We start from the raw sequence: 23,939 nt of genomic DNA on the forward strand, positions 1-23,939 counted from the left end.
ACAATGCTAAAGCAACAATTACTATATATTGTGTCTTGGAAGCTAGAAAGAACATAGCTCTGAAGTTATATTAGTTGAGCTCCTAAAGCAACATTTGACCCAAAAAAAAAAAAAAGAGCTCCTAAAGCAACAATTATTACTGTCTATGTCATTTTTGTGTTTGGTACTCGTTTCAAAGCTACATTCAATAAAATGAAGAGGTTAAAAAACATTAATACACTTTTAATCCTTTTAAAATTACTTCCCCTCTTCACAAATGTTCAGCACACACAAGTTATTCTTATTAGCTTCAAAATCTCCAAACATGAAAATGTCTTTGAAGCTACTGAAAATGCATTTCTAAGTGCATGTTTGGTTCCAATATACACATAATTCGATGTAGTATTCAAGAGCTAGGACTTGTAATTTTTAATCATACGTGATTGAAGAACAATTCAATCATAGAACCAAACATGCTATAAGTTGTCCACGAATAAGAATAAAATATTATTCCGCCTTGAGAATTCAGATAAACAAGTTATTTGATATGAGGTGTCTCTTATATAATCAGGGTCTCCAATAGTGAGCATTGTTCAGAGAAGTGATTGAGGTATTATACGAAACAGTGGCAGTGCGAAACTCTTTAGGCTATGTATAGGGGCTTTTGGGAAGTGCTTTCCTTTCTCCTTTTTCCTTTATCCTTGTAATCTTATTTTCTATTTGGTATTTTCCTCTCTATTTTATTATTGGGTTACGTACCCTTATATACTTCCATTCAATAAATCTAAATGAAACAAAGGAGAGAATCAAGTAGTCTTGATATAATTTTAATGGAGAACAGAAAATTGGTCAGTACCATCAACATCCTTTATGACCATATCAAGGGATGAATATGGATATCTGAGCAGGTTTCTTGATGATTTGGACCTGTTTTGGAAACCTGAAAAGTTACTAGGCTTGGCCCCACATTCCCACAAAGGACAACGGTGGGTCCCATAACCTAGGAGTTGACTTCCCTCAACCACCCTAGAAAGCTAGTGGATAGGCCTACACCATGGAAGGCCTTGGACCGCAGGATCCCTCTAGTGCCGTAGGAACAGCAGAGGATCCAACACCAACGGCTGGGAGGAGCCCGCGCACTAGCCATGCATGACGTCGCATGGCGTAACCCTAGCTCCAAGTCAGGTATATAAGGGGGGCTCCCTCTCCTTGGAAGGTAACTCATCTCTTCATCTCATTACTCACTTACTCCCCCTTGCTAAACTTCTTACTTTGGCATTGGAGACTCTTGCAGGAGCCCCTCCTGGGACCTTCTCCAACCGTCCCAGCTTCATCGTGTCCCTTACCTTCTTCCTACCCCCGGCTTCAAGGGTAGTTTGATCGCTCCCCGATCAATTGGCGCCAGCCGATCACCCCCCGGGTCGATCATGCTTTCTCCTCACCCGACCGAGACTAGGGACGACCAACCCCGACCGACCAACTACGTAATTATAGACCAACACCCAAGACAAAGGCACTGAGCTCGAGGACGTACTAGGGGCTCATGATCGCCTCGAACCGCGCAATCCCAAACTCTATAAAATCCTAGGCATAAAGAACCTAAGGTACACATTAGTCCAAACGCGGATGCACCACCTTAATCTGCCTCACCGCGTTGTTGAAAGAGACCTTGTTTATTTTCGACAAGCTGGCCCCTAACCTCTTCTTGTCCGCCTCCAAGCCAGCTAACTTTTCCTTCCAAGTCCCCCTTGTCGGACGAAATCAGCTTCACCTCTTCCGACAATCGGGCGTTCTCCTCTTAATTTCAGGACGACGACCTCATCAAGCTCCTTTTGACGAGCAGCCTTCAAGTCCTTCAACTCTTTTTCCAGCGTCTTCTAACCCTACCGTCCCTCTTTCTATGACCTAGCCAAGACTAGAAGGCGGGGAAGGGGAGAAGCGCCCAGACCGCTGGTCGGAGTCGAAACCACCAACCGTCCACCCATAGGCCCATGTCACAAGGCGTAGGGAGATCGGGTGGGGGGATTACCTTTAAGCTCATGCCCCACTGAATCATTGGACTAGAGCTGGGGGACTACTGTTCTGGGAACCTGAAAAGTAATTAGGCTTGGCTCCACATTCCCACAAAGGACAATGGTGGGCCCTATAACCTAGGAGTTGACTTCCCTCAACCACCCTAAAAAGCTAGAGGATAGGCCTACAACATGGAAGGCCTTGGACCGCAGGATCCCTCTAGTGCCGCAGGAATAGCAGAGGATCCAACGACTGGGAGGAGCCCGCGCACTAGCCATGCATGACGTTGCATGGCGTAAACCTAGCTCCAAGTCAGGTATATAAGGGGGGCTCCCCCTCCTTGGAAGGTAACTCATCTCTTCATCTCATTACTCACTTACTCCCCCTTGCTAAACTTCTTACTTTGGCATTAGAGACCCTTGCAGGAGCCCCTCCCGGGACCTTCTCCAACCGTCCCAGCTTCACCGTGTCCCTCACCTTCTTCCTACCCCCGGCTTCAAGGGTAGTTTGGTCGCTCCCCGATCATGACCAAAGCCTATACTCGGTCTGTCGGGAGGTCTCTTGATGATTTGGACCAAAGCTTACACTCGGTCTGTCGGGATCCTCATAACAGTTCTCCAAGTCTTGATGGTCTGGCTTTTCAGACTTGGGCTTGTTGGGGGGGGGGGGTTCAAGGCCCTTGGGCAGAATGGGCTTTGGGCTTGTGTACTATACTATTCGGTCTTCCCGCGTGTTCTTTTTCATACAGGTGATGTGTGCCATAACTTAAGACATTTTGTGTCGCACCTCTCGTTAGATTATGGCTAAGGGCGCATGGCAAGATCAAAATGCATCTCTCTCTACGCCTGTTCCACTTCCGTGAGACATTGTAAGTTTTTGAAATGTTTAATCTCTCATTTTGGTATTTCTCTAGACATTTGTGCTTTCTTTCGATCAACTAAAAAGTCCATAATAGTCCACAAGTGTATCATGATTTGTACAAATTCAAAACATGTTTACTCAAAAGTTAAGACTTGTAACTTCTAATCAGAGGGAATTTGAGAGTATTTTACTTTTGAGCTAAATATGATATAAATTTCAAAACCTAAAACTAAAACAATATCCAAAAATGGCGTGAGGAGTTGAACTTCTATCCTCTACAGCAATATGTATGTCAAGAGCATTATTAGGCAAAGTAGAGCGGGACCACCATTGATTGGAAACACCATGCTGCAGCAACTAGTTCTGCGAGCCCTATGATGTCATCTCCTAAGAAAAAAATGAGAACGGATATTGTGGTCACTTTAGCAGCCATCTAAGAGCTCTTATAGGATATATAGAATATCTCTATATTTTCTCACACATTATTTTTTGGCAACTTTAATTACCGCTAAAGTCACAGCGGCGGTAAAACTTCACTAAATGATATGTCAAACACATCAAGTAGTGCAGTTTTAACGGCCGCTAAAGTTTGCGGCAGTTAAAACCCCCACCAAATGGTATATTAGAAATGTCTCAATATGTCGTGCATAAATATTTTCCTATGTAATCATGCATTCATGATTGTGATGCAATCATGCACACAGTGATGCTCTCGCAAATTTGATTGTGATATTTGTTTCATAAATTGGAAAGTGATGGTTTGGCACACCAGTTACAGTTTTTAGCTGAACTCTTACAGTGTAAATTGGTATGTGATGTTTGTTTCATAAATACGTAACTACTATAGTTCATATAATTAACGTATATTGTGCTTCACATTTTTTGAATCAGTTCTTTCTCTTATAAATTCAAATTCAAATTATGCACAAACTACTCTTAAGATTACTAATTAAATTAACATATATATTTGAATCAGTTCTTTCTCTTATAATAAATTCTTGAGTATAGAAGCTACTAAGCTATTTATTAGAGCTTCTCTCAAAATTAATTTTGAATTTAGATGTAGTTTAACAATCTGTTTCCAAACATCAAATCTCATTGCACCCAGTAGCCATTAGCTTGGGTCGTGCTAGACGAAGAAGTAAGTAAGCTGAATAAAGCCTATATATGGGTTAAAACAAGTTCCACGTGTTTGCTATGAAAGACTCACTAAATCTCTAAAACTCAAGTTGAATTAGAATTAGGTGAAGTTCGATTAATTGTGACATAAGAACAGACAAAGTCTACCTCAATAAAAATGATACAGACAAAAAGCAATTTATGGCTTAACTTGTGGTAATACAAATGTGTTTAATTTAAGTCAAAATAGTGTTCCTTTTCCAAAACTTTTCCCTTATTTTAATAAACAAAGATATCTCACCAAATATTTGTCTGGCTTGATAATATTTTGCAAATCAAATATATTAAATATTGTAGCCCCATCTCTAGTATTTATTGTAGAAAAAAAAACTAATATAGTACAGCTGAAGTTGACGTGTACTTGGAGGCTTAATATCATAGCAATATCTACCCATGAGTTAATGCAATTAAGTCACTTGTTATTTATGAACTTCTATTCTATCTCAGCCCACAGAAGCAATATAACCAGGAACCACCTTTCCAGCACCTTGTTTTAGTTAGTTTCCTGTTTTTCTTTGTTGAAACTGCCTAAGTAGTTCTTAATATCTAAAGCTTCCTTTATTGATTGCAAGAAATATGAACTACTCAGACTGTAACATAGCCAATCCAACAACCACATCAGTTAATATTTTTGTGGCAAAAGCTCCTAAGTACTTACACAGGTTTAAATTTAACTGACAACAACAGAACAACATTGAGATCAAACCAGCCAATGGTTTAAGGTCCCTTTTGACCAATGAGAGCTAGATGAATCCCAATGGAGCATCACTTGGTTTTACTGATTGTTTAATTTTTTTAATACATGTAACTTTTATGAGAGACAATCTTGCTCTAGTCAACACAACATTCACATCCTAGATATGGCCTAACTTTCATAGTAGGAATTTTTTTCAATCACAATTCAAATTTAAGATCCTACTTAATTGAAATCAAACATGTACCACTTAAACCAAATTTAATTTAATTAGAGTTTTGATTGACATATATTCACATTCTACATCATGATTTATCTACACCACTCACTTCATATCAACAATGAAAAGTAATTAATGGTTATAGTTTGGTTTAGGTAGCCAATAAGGTGACCCCAACAGACAAATTAAAAACAAATGAATAAAACCAAGAACAATTTGGTGGTAATTAAACTACCATGTTTTGTCTTTTATTTCTATTTTTTTTTCGTAGGTGATACAGCAACCAGAATATATATTATTGTTGTTATATTTGGATATTTATTAGCACCAGTAGTGCAAATTGACATTAGTCCTCACTCCTCACTTTAAGGTAAAACATAAATGAAACTCATCTTATGAATTGTAATGAGAGTCTGTACACATTGTAGTCAACCGGTATCCAATAAGCCTATTCAGAGTTTTATTTTTCATGTCCATAGCACAGGGCGGTTCCCCATTCTTTTGCCTGCTCTGAGTGATATATGGTGCACACTCCCAAAATGTTGCAGTTTATGAGATTTTGGAGCTGGGAAATAGTTTATGTTTCACAATTTCAGTGCTCTCATTCACAGTAACAGTCTTTTATTTAACAATGACCTCTAACTTCTATCAATTCACAAGGGGGATACACGTATTCAGTGATTCAACACTACATTGTTAGTTAAATCATAAAAAATATCTAAATCATGACATCACTTATACATTATTTATTAATGCAGATAAGAAAAAAAGGTCAAACAAGTGTGTATACATGTGTCCTTATTATTTTGCAATATAAAAACTTTGTAGTAAGGCTGGCCATGTTTTTTTATGTACAATTAACAATCATTACTCAAATTCCATTTTTAGCCGCATCCATGGACATGGAATGTAAAGATTTTTCTTATAGAAACTTTGCTAACGTGGCTTTTCTCAGCCTATAAATGCTTCTCTAACTGCATCATTTTCAAGCATTACACTTGCATCATTCCTATCCTCCCAATCTGAAAAAGTCTATTACCTTCAATTCTCTCACAATGACCAAGTGGTTTTCTGGTAAAATAGCAGCAGTTAAAAGGTGTAAGGAAGCTCTTTCTGGCGGTTCTGTAGTTGGGGCATTCATGGTAGCTGTGGAGAGTGTTCTTTTTGCTGCATTTACCTGCATTTTGATCCTAGGTATGATGCACTTCTCTTATTCTATTTGTTAGTAGCAGATATCACTAAATCACTACACAAGGTCTTTCAAAAACATTGGTATATAATGTTATACATCTAAAAATCTAGGCATGCAAGTTAGTGTTTGGATGAGTGTTATTAGAACTGATTCCTTATAGAATTGATTATGATAGAAATTAGTTGAAAGTGAAGTGGTTTTTATGTTTGGATACAATTGATTTTGCAGCTTGCTGGAGTCAATTTTGAAAAGAAACATCCAAACACCAAAAAATTGATTCTGAACACTTGCAAACGTGAAACCAAACATGCTCTAAGTTTAAGGCCTCTCAAAGACTCAAACACTACACTTAATGTCTCAAAGCAACTGAAATTAATGCAAGTTTGATTAAGCTATATATAGTTACAGAAGATGGCTCAGGTAAACAATGAAAGGAACAAACAGAAAAATAAATTGAAGATAAAATAGTGCTTTCCATTAACACTTCATAGTGTGAAGTCACTTGAAATAGTGTTAAGAGCAATGTTGGATCTTGGTACAGGAGGGTCAATAATAGGAACAATTGCTGGAGCAATCAGAGGCCAGACTACAGAAACTGGTTTTCTTGATGGGGCTGGCAAAGGAGCCATCACAGGGGCAATTGCAGCCATAGAATTGACAAATTTTGGTGCTGTTGATGAGTCATTTTTCAAGGTATAAATAATACTACTATTCCCATAATTTGGCAATTTAATGGTTCATCCCTTTTCCTAAGGCCTTGATTAATTCTATTACTAGTAACTAGTGGCTAGTAGCTAGAGTGATTGATTTTACACTTCTTACCTTGAAGTTTTGCTGTGTTGAATTGCAGGTTGCCCTGTTAAGCAGTTTATTTAATGGGAAAGTCTTTATGGAATTGATATGTCCTACTGTTGCACATGCCTATCAGTTGCATGTAAGTATTTAAAAGCTAACTAAACGTCAAATTAGTGCATGTTTTGCAAGCACTTCTATTTTCTCATAATCAATTTTGATTACCAAAACCTACTCACATAAGTTTTTTCTCAGAATTAATCTTAACTTTAGAGTTAATTGTATAAGGATTTCCAAACATGCATCATAACTGATTCAAAAGCCAAAATCAACTTCTATTTTCTCATAATCAATTTTTACACTATGGAACTACCCACCGAAGCTTCTTTGCGGCATTTATTTTAACTTCAAAATTAATTATAGAAGAGTTTTCAAACATGCGTTATATATGAATTCAAAATTCAAAATCAATTTTGCGAAAAAAACTAATGTGAGTAAATTTTAGATGTCAAAATTGATTATGAGAAAAAAAGGCTCATTCAAACATGCACCTATTAGTACTTGGAATCAAACTTGTAATCACATTTTGGTGAAACTCATTTGTTTCAGATCAACACACCAGAAACAGCTTACGGAGGAGTATCTGATATTTATGATATCAAGGGAGTGAAAGGGATGCCCCAGAACTTCATTCTGAAGCTTCCTTTCCACCGGTTCAACTCCAACAAAATAATGAAACTATGCAATAAATCTTGCTGCTCAATTTGCTTCCAGGTGAGAAAAATAATGTTTTGTTTACCCTTCTTTTTCACCTCAACCTCAAAGGAATAAGAAAATATCGAAAAAAAGGAAAAAGAGTACAAGAAATGCAGAGAGAAATATAAAAAAAAAATATTGAAAAAAGATATGATACAAGAAAAAGTGGAGTGTGAGTAAATCATTCCTCACGTCACAAACATCATCTCTGATGCGTGTGAAAATTTATTGGTTCAAGGAAAGCAAACAGAAGTTGGTTTGGGGATACCAATAAATCAACTACTTCAAAAAAACTTATGACGGGGCCACTAAAACTTTGGTTGCAAGAATTGTTTTACTAATATAATATTTGATTAAAATACCTTTTCTTCAAAAAAAAAATAATAGTTTTAAGTATCTCGCGACCAAACATTATTATGTTTTTTGAATGGAAACATTATTATGTTGTAACATTGTAACAAGTAATTTCAACAAAAAAAATTAAAACAAGTGAAAAAAATATTCTCTATGGTTTGGGTACACACTCTTTTGTAATTTTGTTCATGGTGAAACGTGAATGTAATATGATTGTTTATTTTATGTCAAAACTTGCTTTCTCTTATTTTAATAATGTATGAGTCGAGGAGGGTCCTTTTGATCTAGGTCTGATCTTGTTTGATGATCAATTCCTCTCTTTATGCTTGGTTTGACCGTTAAAAAAGCTAGACATGGAAAACATACATACATTGTTATTTTTTTTCAATTAATTATTATTTTTCTGGAAATCCAAATATATTAATAAAGAGAAAAAAAAACTAAGCTCAGGAATAGGATAATATATGGAGATAATAAAAATAAAAATATCCAACCATCGAGAACCATAAGATAACTACAATAGTCGTATCACATAATTGTTTCATTTACATGTCCTTAGATAGTATGAAAATATTAATTCTTCACGCAATATCAATGAAGTCATCTTATACAACTAAACTAACTCCATGGTCTTACATTTTGATTTGCAGGATTTTGAGGATGAAGAGCTAGTCAGAATACTTCCTAAATGTGGCCACATTTTTCATTTAGAATGTATAGATAAGTGGTTAGTCCAACAAGGATCATGTCCCATGTGTAGAACTTTTGTTTCTGATTACCATATTCATGAATAATAGCGTTTTTGTCATTTATTTGTGAACACGTAAGACATTTTTTGTGCAAAGAAAAGAAAAATTTAAGGCAAAAGAAAAAATTGCTACAATACTCGTCTCTCCTTTTGTAAGTTTTAACCATCATTCGAAACGTCTCATAGCTCACATATAATCCTCATAACAAGTTAATTAAACACTTCCTTTAACACCACGACTGTGGTTTTTACTTCAGTTTTAGAGTTTCAATATTATATATTGGGCTTAAATACTCTTTTGGTCCTTGAAATTGTAAAGGAAATTAAATCTGATCCCTGCAAAATTTTCGCATCAAATTGAGTCCCCGAAATTGTTTTTTTAATCTAATTAAGTCATTTTGCTCAATTTTGACTAGTCAACAGTCCAGTGGAAAGCCTAGTCAGCTAAGGATGGCCACATGCACTTTTTTCACATCAATTTTAGTCCCTTAAAAAAATATTTTAATCAATTTTAGTCCTTGTTCTTCCACCTTCCTCTTCCACCTTCTTCCTCTTCCTCCATAACTCAAATCCTTAAACCTAGAAATTCAAAACCCTAAAAAAAACTATATGTTTATCACATTCACCTTGTTCTTCCTTTTGAATTTATGTGATTTGAGTTATGGAGGAAGAGGAAGAAGGTGAAAGTGGAAGAACATGAAGGTGGAAGAACAGAAACTAAAATTGATTAAAATACTTTTTAAGGGACTAAAATTGATGTGAAAAAATCCACGTGGCCGTCCTTAGCTGACTAGGATTGCCACTGGACTGTTGACCGGTCAAAATTGAGCAAAAGGAGTTAATTAGATTAAAAAAACAATTTTAGGGACCCAATTTGATGCAAAAATTTTACATGGACCAGATTTGATTCTCTTTACAATTTCAAGGACCAAAAGGTTATTTAAGCCTATATATTGGGTTAACTATGGTTTTGGTCTCTGAACTATTAGCGAGTTTTGGGATTGGTCCTTCATCGAAGTAAAGTTTGAAAATAGTCCCCACGGTTAAGTTAATAGCCGAGATTGGTCCTCGCTTGAGAGGCGGCTCCGGCGAGATTGCCAAGGTGTGCGACGATGCTGACGTGGCACTGCCACGTTATTTCAGAAGAAAGAATAATGAAAAGTGAGGATATCACATCATCATTTCAACATTGGTGGCTAGAGATGGGTCTTACGAGAAGAAGAATCATGAAAGGAATTGCACATGCTGGAAATGTGGAAGGTTTTAAGCATGTAATGACTTTTTTTTTCAAAGTGGAGAAATATCATAAAAAGACTCGAGGCAAGTGTTAGCAATGTATCTCTCATTATGAGAGAGGTGTATCTTCATATCACGCTGCCACGGAAAGATATGCGTATTCAGAATAACACACAGTCATTAGTTGATGTAAGATGTGGGACTAAGTCTATCTATTTGACGAGATTTATTATGATCCCTTGATTTCTACTCATTTTTTTTGTTGAATTTAATTGTAATACACTGTCAGTGCAACACATGCATCTAATGGTGAGTCGCCAAATTAGAAATTAACTTTTAAATTTAATTAAAATAAAAAAGAACATTAATGTTTTTAAATACGTGTCAATCAATTATTGGATGTCTGTGTAAAAGTATTTTACACTGACAGTACACAACCATTAAACTCTTTTTTGTTAGTGGTTGGGATTATAGGTTTTCGTTTTAGCAACAACATGAGTGCATCAAATGTAACCTTTCTTTTAGGAAGATTGTGTTTGTCGGGCACAAGGCATTGATGTTTACAAAAAAAAACACTTACAAATCAACAACCACCAACACAACAAGCATGGGAGCAACATATATACATTATACACATATATACATAAACATATAATTGTTTAGTTAGAAAACTTTTCTATGGGAAATTAATACATATTATCTATATATAATGTTAAAGAATTGTAAAAAAAATGGGGGCAATTGCCCCCAAGAGGTTATGAATGGATGCGTAATTGTAAAAACCCCAAGCAAGTTAGGCTAAGAGCATCTCTAATGTGAGTTTCTTAATCCAGTTGGTGCATTTAAGTAATTTTGCTTATTTTGTAGCATCATTGAAGCAACATGACATGTTGACCTACAACTTAAGCAACTAGCAACTTTGCATTAGAGATGCTCTAAGGGGCTTGATAGTATGACTAGTTCGCGACCCTCAAAACACCGAGCCTTTTAGGCCAAGATGCTCGGTGGTGGGGAAAAAATAAGTGCTGACCCACCCCGTTCGGAATGATCCATAAAAAGAGAATTTTAAAAGTGGATTCCAAGTAAATTTTTTAACGTAAGTTTTCCAATCAAACACACTAAAAGGCGGGTTAGACAGACTGACCCAAATTGTAACTCGTGTCGTTAGATGGTAACTCTTAGGTCACAAACCGTCACATAGAGGATTATCACTCTGTATTAATGTGTATCTCTCTTGATCTTTCATCATATATATGTGAATATTTTAAAAAGTGAACAACCGACAATCATGAAACTAATTCATCAGACTCTTGGATAATGTTAAGTTGGTAGGTTTCTCCCAACAAAATATACTCCATACTCACCGTCTCGATGATAGAACCCTAAACTGGATACTTCAAAGTTCAAAAGCTCAAATATTGTACCAGATCATACGCCCTCTAACTCTTCTTTAAGGGCAATTATTTATCATCTATTCATTTTAATCTATGTAAGTCTTACTAATAATAAATTAGATATATCAATTTAGATGTGAGACACATTATTTAATTCATTATATTTAGACTAGATTCCAACTCTTGAGGTGAATGAATTTGCATCACAAGTTTTATAACCTTCCTGTGAAAATGATTTATTATAAATGGTGAATTCTGTGGTACCCGCATCTTTTTTTAGTGTGATACTCATATTAGGTAATTCACTAAATTAAAGACATGTAGTAATTAAAATTATAATTCTCAATATAATAATTCTAGTCCAATAATGTCCTTGTTCACTGGATAACTCAATTGTCTCCCGACAACCTTTATTCACGTCCACCACGACCTTGTAGCGGTTGCATTGAATCTCGACCCTACCATTAGGTCTGAGCGACATGGTTTTGATTAAGCGGTTGCACTGAATCTCGACTCTACCATTGAGTCTGAGCGACATGCTTTCGATCAAGAGAAAGACATAACACCAATATAATTGACACCATTAATTTTATGGTACATTATTAGTAAAATACAATTGCTGACACATGTGATACAAAAATCTTTTTCACTATACCAACTCATTTGGTACCATACCTCAATTAAGTTAAGTTACCACATCAAGGAGATTTGGATTTCCCACCCCAAGTATTAGATTTGTCACCCAGCATTTTTAAAAAAATGCCAGGAGTACCCTTTGGAACATAATATTCCGAAATATGTTATGTTCGTAAGATAAATTTCCGAAGCCACTGCCATCTGCCTGCAAAATGCCACTGACACTGGTTTAATTATATAGTTTCGGCAGTTTATGTTCCAAAGCCATTCGGCATTTTAAGTTTTGAAACCTCTTGGAACTATAAGTTCCGAAACATATGTGCAGAGATGAATGAAGCGCAATACAGAATGTAGATTTGCCACCCCTTATTTGTAATGTTTCGGAAATTTATGTACCGAAAGCTATTGGGAATTTATGAACCGAAAGGTTTTGGAACTTTATGTTCCGAAACCTTTCTGACGAAGATGATGAGAAACCTCCCCGCTGATGATGAAAGTTGAAGAGGTCGAATGGAATTCGCCGGAATCGCCTCCTTTCAAGGTCGGAAAGTCGAAGAGGGAGAGGATGTCGAAGAGGGAGACGATGGGGGGAACTGGTTTGGAATTGAAATGAAATTGAATAGTTTGGAATTGAGAATTATAAAATCGATTAGTTTCGGAACTTAAACTACCGAAACATTTCGAATTTTTATCTCCCATAAAATAACACGGAGGGATATTTTAGTAATTCCCCACTTTAAGTGGGGTGGCAAATCTAAATCTTGGAGTTCTCCACATCAAGCACCTTCCGTCCATATTGAATAGAGTGAATAAGACCAAGTTGAGTGTAACAGGTAGAGTGAGTCGTCTTTGAGTGAGAAAGAAAGAGAGAGAATGGCGTCGTTCTGTGCTGCGACCTGCTTCCACATTCCGGCGATCAACGGCGGCGCACTGCGCAACCGCACTTCACTTGCCATCGCCACACGGCCTTCATCACCGGCCGCCGCCTCCTTCTGGCGTTCCCCTTCACCATCTAAGCGCCCTTCGCCATTCACTTGCTTGAGCATTTCTTCTGATGCCCGTAAGTACCCATCACTCACAGTTACACCATTCTTGATTTCCACAATGCTGACAGTGATTATCAATTTCTTCAAACGACAAAGTTAATTTCTGAGAGACTAAGGAGGGTGTGTTGATTACTGTAGGAATTAAGGAAGCTGTTCATACTGAGAGGGCCCCTGCAGCTTTGGGACCGTATTCTCAAGCTAACAAAGTCAACAACCTTCTGTTTGTGTCTGGTGTTCTTGGTCTTGTTCCTGAGGTTTGTTTGCCATTAGCTACAATGTTTTTATATTAGTTAATGTTTCTTTAGATTGTGCTCTTATAATTATTATTGTTGTAATTATTTTGTGTTTTGATCTGTAATGCAGACGGGGAAATTCATCTCTGATAATGTTGAAGAGCAAACAGAACAGGTGCAGAATGAGAGCTTTTTACTTGCAGGGTTTCATTTTATGACATTGGCTCTTTTGAGTTTTCTTAGTTCTTTGTGTTTTCTACTTTGTTTGTTGTCTTTCTCATGGGTTGCTTGGTGTGCTTTATGCTTTGGTTGCTCCTTGATTTTCGCTTTGGTTCCTATACTTCTGAGTTTGTGTTGGTATTAACAATAGATGCTCGATCTCAAAAAAAAAACAATAGATGCTCAATAATGTGCGCTTGGATTTCCATTGGAATCAATGCCGATCCACATCAATTTTTCCTCTGTTTGCTTTGACACAAACATAAAAACACACATCTCAGTGCATCAACGGAGAAGTAAGATTTTGACACGTTAACTTGAACGTGGATTGACGTTGAGTTCAACATAAATCTAACTACACGAAGTCAGTCTAGCAAAATCTTACTTCTAGATTTATGCGTTTTCCTGTTTGTGTTTTCTAGTGTAGGGTTTATGAGACCATGAGCTCTCAAACTACAACAACTAGCTTTTGTGGTGTGGTTTTTCTGAAAGTTCATAGCAATTAGTATAGATCCTTCCACCATGTTTCGCGGCTAAAATGTTCGTCTGAGACTTGTCAAAGGGCTATGCACAACCAGCCCGCATGAGTATTGGGAATGTCGAGCATGGTGTGGGATGTTAGGATCCTATTGCATAGAACTTTGCGATTTTGGTGTGGGTTTATAAGGCATTGGGCTATTCAACTATAATGGCTAACTTTTGTGGTCTGGTTCCTCAAAGGTTCTCACCATACTTTAATTGTTCTGATCAGTCGGTTCCATGTTAGTCATCCAAATAATTTTTCCTCATTTATTATACTTGCTGTTGTGAGCTAGGGAAAAAGGGGAAATGAATAACATATTGCAGTATAGGAGGGATGGATGATTAAAAACCCACTGTCCACAGTTATCTTGTTATTTGTTTGGACTTTGGCGACCAGATAACGTATTAAAGAGATACATAATGTATTAGGAAATTCAAATGTGGACGTTAATTGCATTGTGTAATCTATGTGCTATAACCTTAAACAACAGATAGGAAGTAATGAAGGAAGTAAGAATAAGAAAGCTCGCCACCAGAACATTTGTGAAGCTGGATTTATTTTTTCTTTTTGAGAAAAATATCTAACTTCTAAGCTTTCTAGGAAAATTAAAAGAAACTTTTCTATGTTCAAGAAGATTTTTTGTTTGGGGTTGGGCTTGAAAGTTGAAACATTTGTCCTAGGAGTTTGCTTTGGCAATTTCCACTAAAATGATAGTGCCTGGTCCAATAATTTTTTTTTTTATGTTTTTTTAAAGTTGATTTTAGTTATGTTTTATTGATATTGTTCCACCGTACTTATTGATTTTGTCCTTGACACTTGAGATATTTTAACCATGTAGCTTCTTAAAAACATGGGGGAAATCCTTAAAGCTGGTGGTGCTAGCTACTCGTCGGTTGTTAAGACAACAATTATGTAAGCTTTCCCCACTCTTCCATAGTAGTTTTCATTGAGTTCCAGCAAGATGACTAGTTTTTGAGCATTTATTTCGTGCAGGTTGGCTGACTTGAAGGACTTCAAGAAAGTCAATGAGATTTATGCTAAATGTAAGTTCTTTGGTGGTGATTTTAATGTTTCCTTGACACAGTTTATGAATATGTGTTTATGCGATAAACGCTTATTATCATAAGTGTTTAATTAAACTGTTTATCCAAATGCTTTTAGTAGTTTGAATACACTTCATTTACGTGAAGTTCCAATGGTTTCAGATTTCCCTTCACCTTTCCCAGCTCGTTCAACTTATCAAGTAGCTGCTTTGCCATTGGATGCCAAGATTGAAATCGAGTGCATAGCAACACTATAAGCACCAAATTTAGTAGCAGGTTAATAATGCAGGAGGGGCCATATCTTGGTATTGGAGTATTACTTTGGTTTGGATCATGGTGCTCTTGTGCCATGCATTTACTCTAATCCTAGTAATCTCTCTCAAGAGCATGTGCCCATTAAAATGAAAGGATAGTCATAGTCCTTGAATTGTTCTTGTTTGTAACTTTTGTAATATTGTGTTCATAAAGTGGGCTATGAATAAAGTTAACTCTCCTGGTTTCTAATATGATAGATCGATTTGAAGAACATGTTATGGAGGAACATGTTCCTATGCATCTTTGTTCCACACTCCCCCATTTCTCTTGTGGAATACAGGAGCAGATCTGGGTCTCTAGGGCTTACTCATTGGTATCCTGACCACAATATAGCTGCGGATTGGCAAGCATTTTATGCTCCTCTGATGCTGATTGGATGGCATATTTAGATTCTTTTTCAAGAGGAAGTCACTCTCTTTTATGGAGAGGTTTTGTTGGTATCACCAACATAAGAAGTTGTCAAAAGCACCTAAGACTAAGATATATTCTGACTAGAATTACCCTAGTTTAGTTGGCCACTTGGCCCAATAATATTTTGACATGTGTCTTAGGAAATTCTACTCATGAAACATGTCAAAATATTATTAGACCACCTAAGACTAGGGTGTTTTTACCCAATATTTACCTTGGATGATTTAGGACAACCTCACTTTAAAAATGAGTTTTGTGTTATTGGGATATAATTCTCTCTTCTATAATAGATTATCGCTGAACCTCCTCAAAGTAGTTTTCTTATAAACAGAAAATTGATTAATTTTAATTCATGTTAATTTTAAAATCTTATCCAAACAATTTGAAGAATTCTGAGAGACACTATTTTTCTAAAAAAATGTCATTTTTTCAGTCAAATAATTCCCTTTTTTATTGCACTTGGAAAATACAATCAAATAATCTATAACAAATGAATCTCAATAGTTTTGGTGATTACTTAACTTAAGCAAAAATCATACAAGTTAAGATAGTGTCTATTAAAATATAATAATATTCTATTTACAAACTAACTAACTAACTATCCACAAAATAAATATAGATTGAGATAGAGATAGATAATAGGCATGGAAACATTCCAGATGACGAAATTGAACAAATTTTACAGCTTGATGAATTCGTCACTAGAGCAATAATACAAAATTTATCATCCATAAAAAAAAAAAACAAAGATTGGGTAGCTTAGGGAAAGTTGAAGTCATCACTTTTCTCCGAGTTGGACCTCTTCTTGCACCACCAAATCCAAGTTATCACCTCCAACATCACAGCAAGCACGGCGAGCGGTATGATTATCCCAACATAGATTTTCTTGCACAACATGTGAGTATGGAGGATGTCAAAATATGGCTAAGACAATAGTTGAATAGCCAATTATGTAGTGAAAAAAGTTCCAAAATTTTCTGTACTTGTGATCCTCAGGCATATGGCAACAAAAACTTGAGCGGCTGCTAGAACAATTAGAGTGATACCAATGCATCTATGAGGATGAACTCCATAATGATTTCCCATGTACACACCGGTGACAAAGCCCACAATGCCAATCAAGAATGCATGCTCGATGCAAATGAAACCATGTTGCTCCTAAACCAGCAAATACCTTCAAGTAGCGAGCAAAGATTACCCCAATTGGCATTAGTATTCCCCAGCTTATCGCATTCAAAAATCCATGTACCTGTGAATGATGACAAAGTGTTAGTTATTAGGGAAAAATGCAAATTACCACCCTGGAGTTTAGCTTACGTGCAACCTGAAGTTTAGCTTACGTGCAACTTAAACCCTCACATTTTAAAATGTGTATTTATAACCCTAAACTTTTATAAGTGGGCAAAATTAACCTTCTGTTAACATTTTAATTAAATTTTGGCTTAAAGGGTACAAAGGCCCCTGAAATTACAAAGGGAATCAAATCCAGGACCTAGAAAAATTTTGCATCTAATTGGGTCACTGGAAATTTTTTTTAATTCAATTAAGGCCAAAGTGTGCCAGACCTCAATTTTGTCCCAATCACTTTTTCCACGTGGCTTTTTTAATTTTTTTAATTAGAAAAATTAATTAAAAATAAAATTTTAATTCCAAGTCATTTATGTCAGCAGAAAAAAAAAACTTAATAAACCTAATCTAAACAAAAACCTAAATCTGAGTATTGCTGCTTGTTCTGTTAATTGTAAATTAATATTAATCCCTAATTAATAAAAAATCATGAACAAACCCATAAATAATCATTTTCTTCAACACCTTCCTCTTCCTCTTCACGGACCCAAAACCCAGAAATTTAAAAAACACTAGACAGTGATAAAATTCACAATTTCTACTCACTCAAATTCTACATCTCTACTTCAAAAGAAAAACACTCCTTCATGAACGAAAAGAATCAGAGAGAACTAAGGTGAAGACAAGGCAAGCTAAAATCAGCGTCTCCGTCTTCCGTCACTCTCCTCAAGCTCCTCTCTTCATCCTCTCTCTCTCTCTCTCTCTCTCTCTCTCTCTCTCTCTCTCTCTCTCTCTCTCTCTCTCTCTCTCTCTCTCTCTCTCCGCTAAGGGATGAAAGGGAAAAACGGATCGAGACAGTGAGGCATGGAAGGGGTCAGATCTGGGTTGGGCGGCACGGCGACGAGTCCTTTACCCTCTCTCGCAGAACGAACCCAGAAGCCAAACGAGACCCAGAACCCTTATTTTTGCAGCACCGTGCCTGAAGCCACTTGATCTAGCCACCAATCACCTCGCCAGATTTGGGGCTCAAGATTACTTACGATTCAATTTGGGGCTCAAGATTACTTAGGGTTGACAGCGCACTTCCGTAGCTTTCAGTGTTTGATGTACGAATGGATTGCAAACCCAATTTACTGCCTTCAAAGTCTAGTGTTTCATGCTCACAGTCCTTGTGTTTTCTGGTTTGGTTACCTCGTGACTGTTTGGAGATGAGGGTTTAGAGGATGAAGATGAAACATTAGGATTTAAAGGTTATTAGAAAAATTTAACTAATATGAGTTGGAATTAAAAAATAAAGTTTTGTAATTTTTGAATTTAAAAAAAATTAAAAATGCCACGTGGAATTGGTGACTAGGACAAAATTGAGAGGTGGCAACATTTGGCCTTAATTGAATTAAAATTTTTTTTCCAAGGACCCAATTTGATGCAAAATTTTTCTAGGTCCTGGATTTGATTCCCTTTGTAATTTCAGGGGCCTTTGTACCCTTTAAGCCTTAAATTTTTATCACATGAAATTGGACATGACATTTTTTTCTCCCTAAATTGCCCCTCTAAATGAATCAATGAAAAAATGTTTGATTTAGTTCCACATTTTTTCTTATAGTATGTTTGGTATTTTATTACGTACTTGTAGAATAGTAGGGTAAATTCTATAATATTCTTCTCAATAGTACATCCCTAAATTTACCACAATCTTCTCAAACATTTGTGGTCTCTATCATCTACTTTAGGACTACTGCTTCCAACATAACTTACATATCCTTCCTCTGGTATCCTCTTTGCATGAGTAAGGTCACATATATTCCAAACCAATATCAACAATACTTTTTTCTTTTTAATGATCGAAATATACCTCAATAACAAGTTTGTCGTCATTACCATTAGCCAGTTCATTACTCGAAAATGTCTCAATAAATCTTATAATAGAAATTCAGCTATGCGATGAATGTTTAGGAGAATTTAAAAAAAAAAAACTAGTAATAACTCGTTAATAAGAAACTATGTGCCATGAGAAATCTAATAAATTATTAAACATGACTATAAGAAAAAACGTGTTTGGAAAGAAATCAAGCATTTTTTAGTAATTCATTAAGAGGGGTAATTTAGGGGAGAATGTCATGTCGTGAAAAACTCTATTAAAGTTCAGTAGAAATGTTAATAGAGGGTTAATTTTTCTGCTTATCAAAAAAAAGTAGAGGGTTAATTTTGCCATTTATAAAAGTTTAGTTATAATTACACATTTTAAAATGTGAGGGTTTAAGTGGCATGTAAGCTAAACTTTAGGGTAGTAATTTGCAGTTTTCCCTAGTTATTATCCAAAGTAAATTCAAAGATTCAAACTAATAAAGAAAAAGAAAAAAATAAATAGTACTACTGGAGACAAATTTGGTAAGTTAGGATCTAATTGGTTTGAGAATAATAATACAATAAATGCCTTCAAAAACAAAATAATACAATAAATATTATCTTATTTTTGGTAGAAGAGTAAAATCACATTTTAATCCTGAAAAGATATGAAATCAGTCCTGACTAAATTACTTTTGAAAAATACAATTCTCATCATCTCTGAAAAAGTGATCACTTTAATTTCATGGAAAATATAGAGTGTCGTTTATTTCACTTCTTTACTAAAAAATCAATTTTTTATTTCATTTTTTTTTTGAAATTAAATGACTTGGAAATCAGATTATCTCTAAAAAATAATTTATTTTTCTAAGTAGTTAAAAAATATCTTAAGAAAAGAGTAGTTAGAAAATATTTTTTTAATCTGAAATGGATGAAAAAGGCATCCAGTCAAATTTCTTTAAGAACTGAATTGAACGTTTCAGAACAAAATTGATAATTTTCATAAAGTGATTGACCCCTTGGCACCAACCCTTTTCTTTCTCATCATCAACATAATAAACCATTTGTGCTTCAGAAGCTTTAATGTATGGCTCATCATCTTCATGATGCTCGATATGTATGAGCAGTGGCGGAACTTGAAAGGAATTTTTGAGGGAGCCATGTTAAATTTAATAATATATTATATATTTAAAATTTAAAACACATTGTTACCAGAAGCTAAAAAGCAACAATGAAATAATATTCTGATGCAATATGGGGTATTTTTCTTTTTATCTATTAACCTTCCCTCAATTTTACTTATTCGAGAAAAAGTATTGCTACTGTGGGAGTGAGAGTGTGAGACCCTTCAAATCAAAGGAAGCTTTCATTCTTCTTCAATCTAAGCGGTGGAAGACATATCTTGATTTCTCTTAGTTCCTTAATCCTTCTATTCCTTTTCCATCTTAACAAACAGAGCAATCAAGCTGGACACCATGCTTCTCATCAACAACTGTTTATGTTGTATTCTTTTCTCTTTTTTATATCCACCTCTTGCAGTAAATCATGGCTTCCATTCATTTATTTCTTTTAATTCTTCACAGATCTGAGATTCCAGAACCTTCCATGTATATATCCAGATTTTTTTTTCCAGAGAGTTTGGGGGAGCTGTAGCTCCTCCCTGTCACAATGAAGGTCCGCCACTGTGTATGAGTCTTGCAAAGTTAATTGAGGTAAAACCCAAATTATCCTTCTTGATGCCTATAGGATTAGTGGTATTTGCTCATTCACATTTAAATAGAGTAACCATGAATAAACCATTGTAGTTAATCTCAATTATGTCAACAAGTTTCTCATAGTAAGGCACACCTCCAAACCTCATTTGGGTATCTCTATTACTTGAGTAGCTCCTAGTGCGAAATGTACCAAAGACCCCACTATTTTGAGTTAGACCTAGTTTGTAAGAGCTTATTTTATCTTATCTTATAGCATAAGCATTTATAAGTTTATTTTTACTTAGCTACGAATACACACTTATACTTATCTATAACATATTCCGAGTTTATTCCAACAAACTTCTCAAAATCTCTAAATTTATGGGAATGGAGCAAGACACAATCTTAAGATTTTCCTTATCTAGCTCAAAAAATTAAATTCAATTTAAAAAGTCAACATTTTGCAAGCATAGAAGAGTTGATGATTTAGATGACGAGAACGATGATGATTTAGATGACGAATGGCCGGGTTGCAATGATCCAAACCCGGTTTCTAGGGTTTTTTGGGTTTGTAACTGTCCAGCCACCGGCCCGGTATTCAGATCTAGTCGACCAATCCAAGTTTTAAAACACAGCTCGTGGGACTGACTAGGGGGAGGGTTATATTTCTGAGAGAGAACTTCAGGCAGAAATGAAATCCATGAATACGCTTTGGAATAAAAGAGACTTCTGAAATAGCTTTGATATAGATACTATATAGATATAGTTTTTCTTTACGGTTAATCATTAAATTAGTCCTTGTGTTTGTAAGGGAATTTGAGTTTAGTCCCTCCTCGAAAAATAGTTTGGTCTTTAACCACACGATTGTAGCTAGTTTGGTCTTGGTCATCGTCGGAGGACAAAGCTCCAATAAGGGTGTTGAGTGCAAGGCGAACATTGATGTGACATTATCCACATAATTCTTAACTAAGTTTTAAATGACACATATTTAATTTATAATTAAATTAAAATGAATTAAAAATATTAATTAATTCCTAAATTCAGAAATATCATGCCAAATAAACCCCAAAACACCCCTTTACTTCTCACTCAATCGCCAACCAAACCCAAATTTCTATTACAAAAAAACCCCAAATCTCTCACAACAAACCTAGAAAATCAACACCTACAAGTACAACACCTAAATTGTTCAGATCCGACAAGTTTTAAAGGTCCTTCGAGCTCTCAAACAAGCCTCAAAACATCCAACATTGTTCTTCTTCTTCATCCTTTAGGTCCTTCGAGCTCCAACTCCACACCATTTTCTCCAGCGATTCCTCGCTCTCCCACCACCTCCACCGCCTCAAGTCCCTCCTCGAATCCCTGCACAACCCAAAGGGCCTATACTCCTGCCCCACTCAAGAGCGACGAGATCGATAAAAGAAGAAGAATTCGAGAGAGCACGAAGAGATCGAGACCATAGAGGAAGGGCCTCTCTGACGGCTGTGCTCACCATGAGCCTCTGCTTCATTGGCTTCGTCATTGCCCTCCACTTTCACCAGATCTGGGTTTGTGAGGCTTATCTTCGAGGAAACTCAATTATTTGGGTTCAAAGATTGGGGTTGGAGTGGTCGCGAAATTCCAAACAAAAGGATTCTTTTTTGTTCAAAGTAAGGTCTTGCCGGTCTTTTAGATTTGGGTTTCTCTTCTTCATCTCCTCTTCTATCATATGAGTTGCAAAATGAAGATGATTCTGATGGAGGTTCTGTTGGATTTGACTGTGTGAGGCTCGCTCTAGGTGGACGAAATGTAGGTGGTGGAAGATGTTGAGGGTTCTGGATTCTGTTGGAGAGTAGAGGTTCGATGGCTAAGGCTATGGAAAGAGTCAATGGTTGTTTGGGAGAAGGTCGAAGGTTCTCTTCTTCATCTCCTCCATGTTGGATTGTGGTTCAGGGTTGTGTAGTAGCCAGGTGGTTTGACAGGGAAGAAAAGTGGTGGTTTAAATGAACATGGTTCCTATTAGCAGACCTGGTTAAAACCCCTCCATCTATTTTGAGATATGAGATCGAGGCTGAATCAACCGATGAATGATGAGTACATTAAGGCACTAGATCTTGCCCAAGTTTCAATTTTTACCCTTCAATCTCCCTCTCGCATGGTCGAAGGTGAAAGAGCAGGAAATGGAAGGGTGGGTGTGGGTTGGGGGTGAAGTTGTAGGAATTGATTTTTTGGGTTTTCAAGGGTTTGATTTTATAGGGTTTTGTTGTTTTTGGGTTTGGTGTTCTTATTTGCGTTTTAGGGATTTGATTTTCTAGAAATTGGGAAAAGCTAGATGAAAATGAGTATTAGCATGAAGAACACAGTGAAGAAGAAGATGAATGGATGATTAAGATTTTTTTTGTAATTTTATAATGTTAATTATTTTTTAATTTAAATTAATTGTTAATTATATATGTGGAAATTAAAATTTAATTGAAAATGACATGTGGCATGCCACGTCAACGTTCGCCGGAGCTCCGCCTTCCGACGATGACCAAAACCTAACTAGCTGCAATCATGAGGATAAAGACCAAACTTTTTTCTAGGGATGGACAAAACTTAAATTTCGGTACAAACACAAACTAATTTGATGATTAACCCTTTATTTTATTACATTAAGGGAATTTTTCTCTCTTTCTTTATGTAGGTTTTTCTTCCATCATGTACTCAATTTCTTCTTGTTTCTATTAGCGCAAAAGGCTCAAAAGCATCTCAACCAGCCCAAAAAGACTCAAGAATGTGGGAACCACCAAGGGAGATTTGACGACGTAGAAAAGGAAAAAGCTCGTCCCAGCCTAAGGGCTAGGTTTTCATGAGAATCCAATAAATAATGAATAGCCAAGGTAGCCTAGATAGAGTCAATCTTGTGCTCAGAGACCATTTTATCCGTGAGAAGCTTCAACAGAACCTTATATCCACTTCTTATGTTAGAACAAGTGATCAACTTGCAGATGTGTTTACAAAGGTTTTGAAGTTATTTGACCAGTTCGAGAAGACAACGAAGGTTAATTACATGCCATCTTCTATTCTTTTCAATATAACGATCTTGCTAAAATGCATTGGTTAATTTGTCCCATGTTGCATTATTTACATTGCACTTAGAACTAAGGATAAGACACATAATTTAAATCCCTTCATTGCTTTCCTCAACTTCCTCCTTGACCATCAAATATCCATTGTTTGAAACATGAGAAAAAGATATTTCAACAAACCATAAGTTAAAAAGAGACGTGAGGAATTAGAGAGGAAGC

General features: G+C 36.1%; 2 protein-coding genes across 2 annotated transcripts; both read left to right on the forward strand.

The window, feature by feature from the left end:
- The first annotated feature begins 5,871 nt into the window (after positions 1–5,871).
- Positions 5,872–8,905, forward strand: LOC130731524 (NEP1-interacting protein 1-like). Its single transcript, XM_057583831.1, has 5 exons — positions 5,872–6,140; positions 6,680–6,831; positions 6,989–7,072; positions 7,540–7,704; positions 8,691–8,905. Exons 1-5 carry the CDS (start codon positions 6,002–6,004, stop codon positions 8,832–8,834), a joined length of 684 nt encoding a protein of 227 aa, XP_057439814.1. The 5' UTR covers positions 5,872–6,001; the 3' UTR covers positions 8,835–8,905.
- A 3,939-nt stretch (positions 8,906–12,844) lies between these two features.
- Positions 12,845–15,646, forward strand: LOC130733111 (reactive Intermediate Deaminase A, chloroplastic-like). The gene is made up of 6 exons (XM_057585188.1): positions 12,845–13,114; positions 13,239–13,354; positions 13,464–13,508; positions 14,914–14,987; positions 15,069–15,118; positions 15,281–15,646. Exons 1-6 carry the CDS (start codon positions 12,928–12,930, stop codon positions 15,373–15,375), a joined length of 567 nt encoding a protein of 188 aa, XP_057441171.1. The 5' UTR covers positions 12,845–12,927; the 3' UTR covers positions 15,376–15,646.
- Positions 15,647–23,939: the final 8,293 nt, after the last annotated feature.

The sequence above is a fragment of the Lotus japonicus genome, chromosome 1 (assembly GCF_012489685.1).
Source record: "Lotus japonicus ecotype B-129 chromosome 1, LjGifu_v1.2".
Lineage (NCBI taxonomy): Eukaryota > Viridiplantae > Streptophyta > Magnoliopsida > Fabales > Fabaceae > Lotus > Lotus japonicus.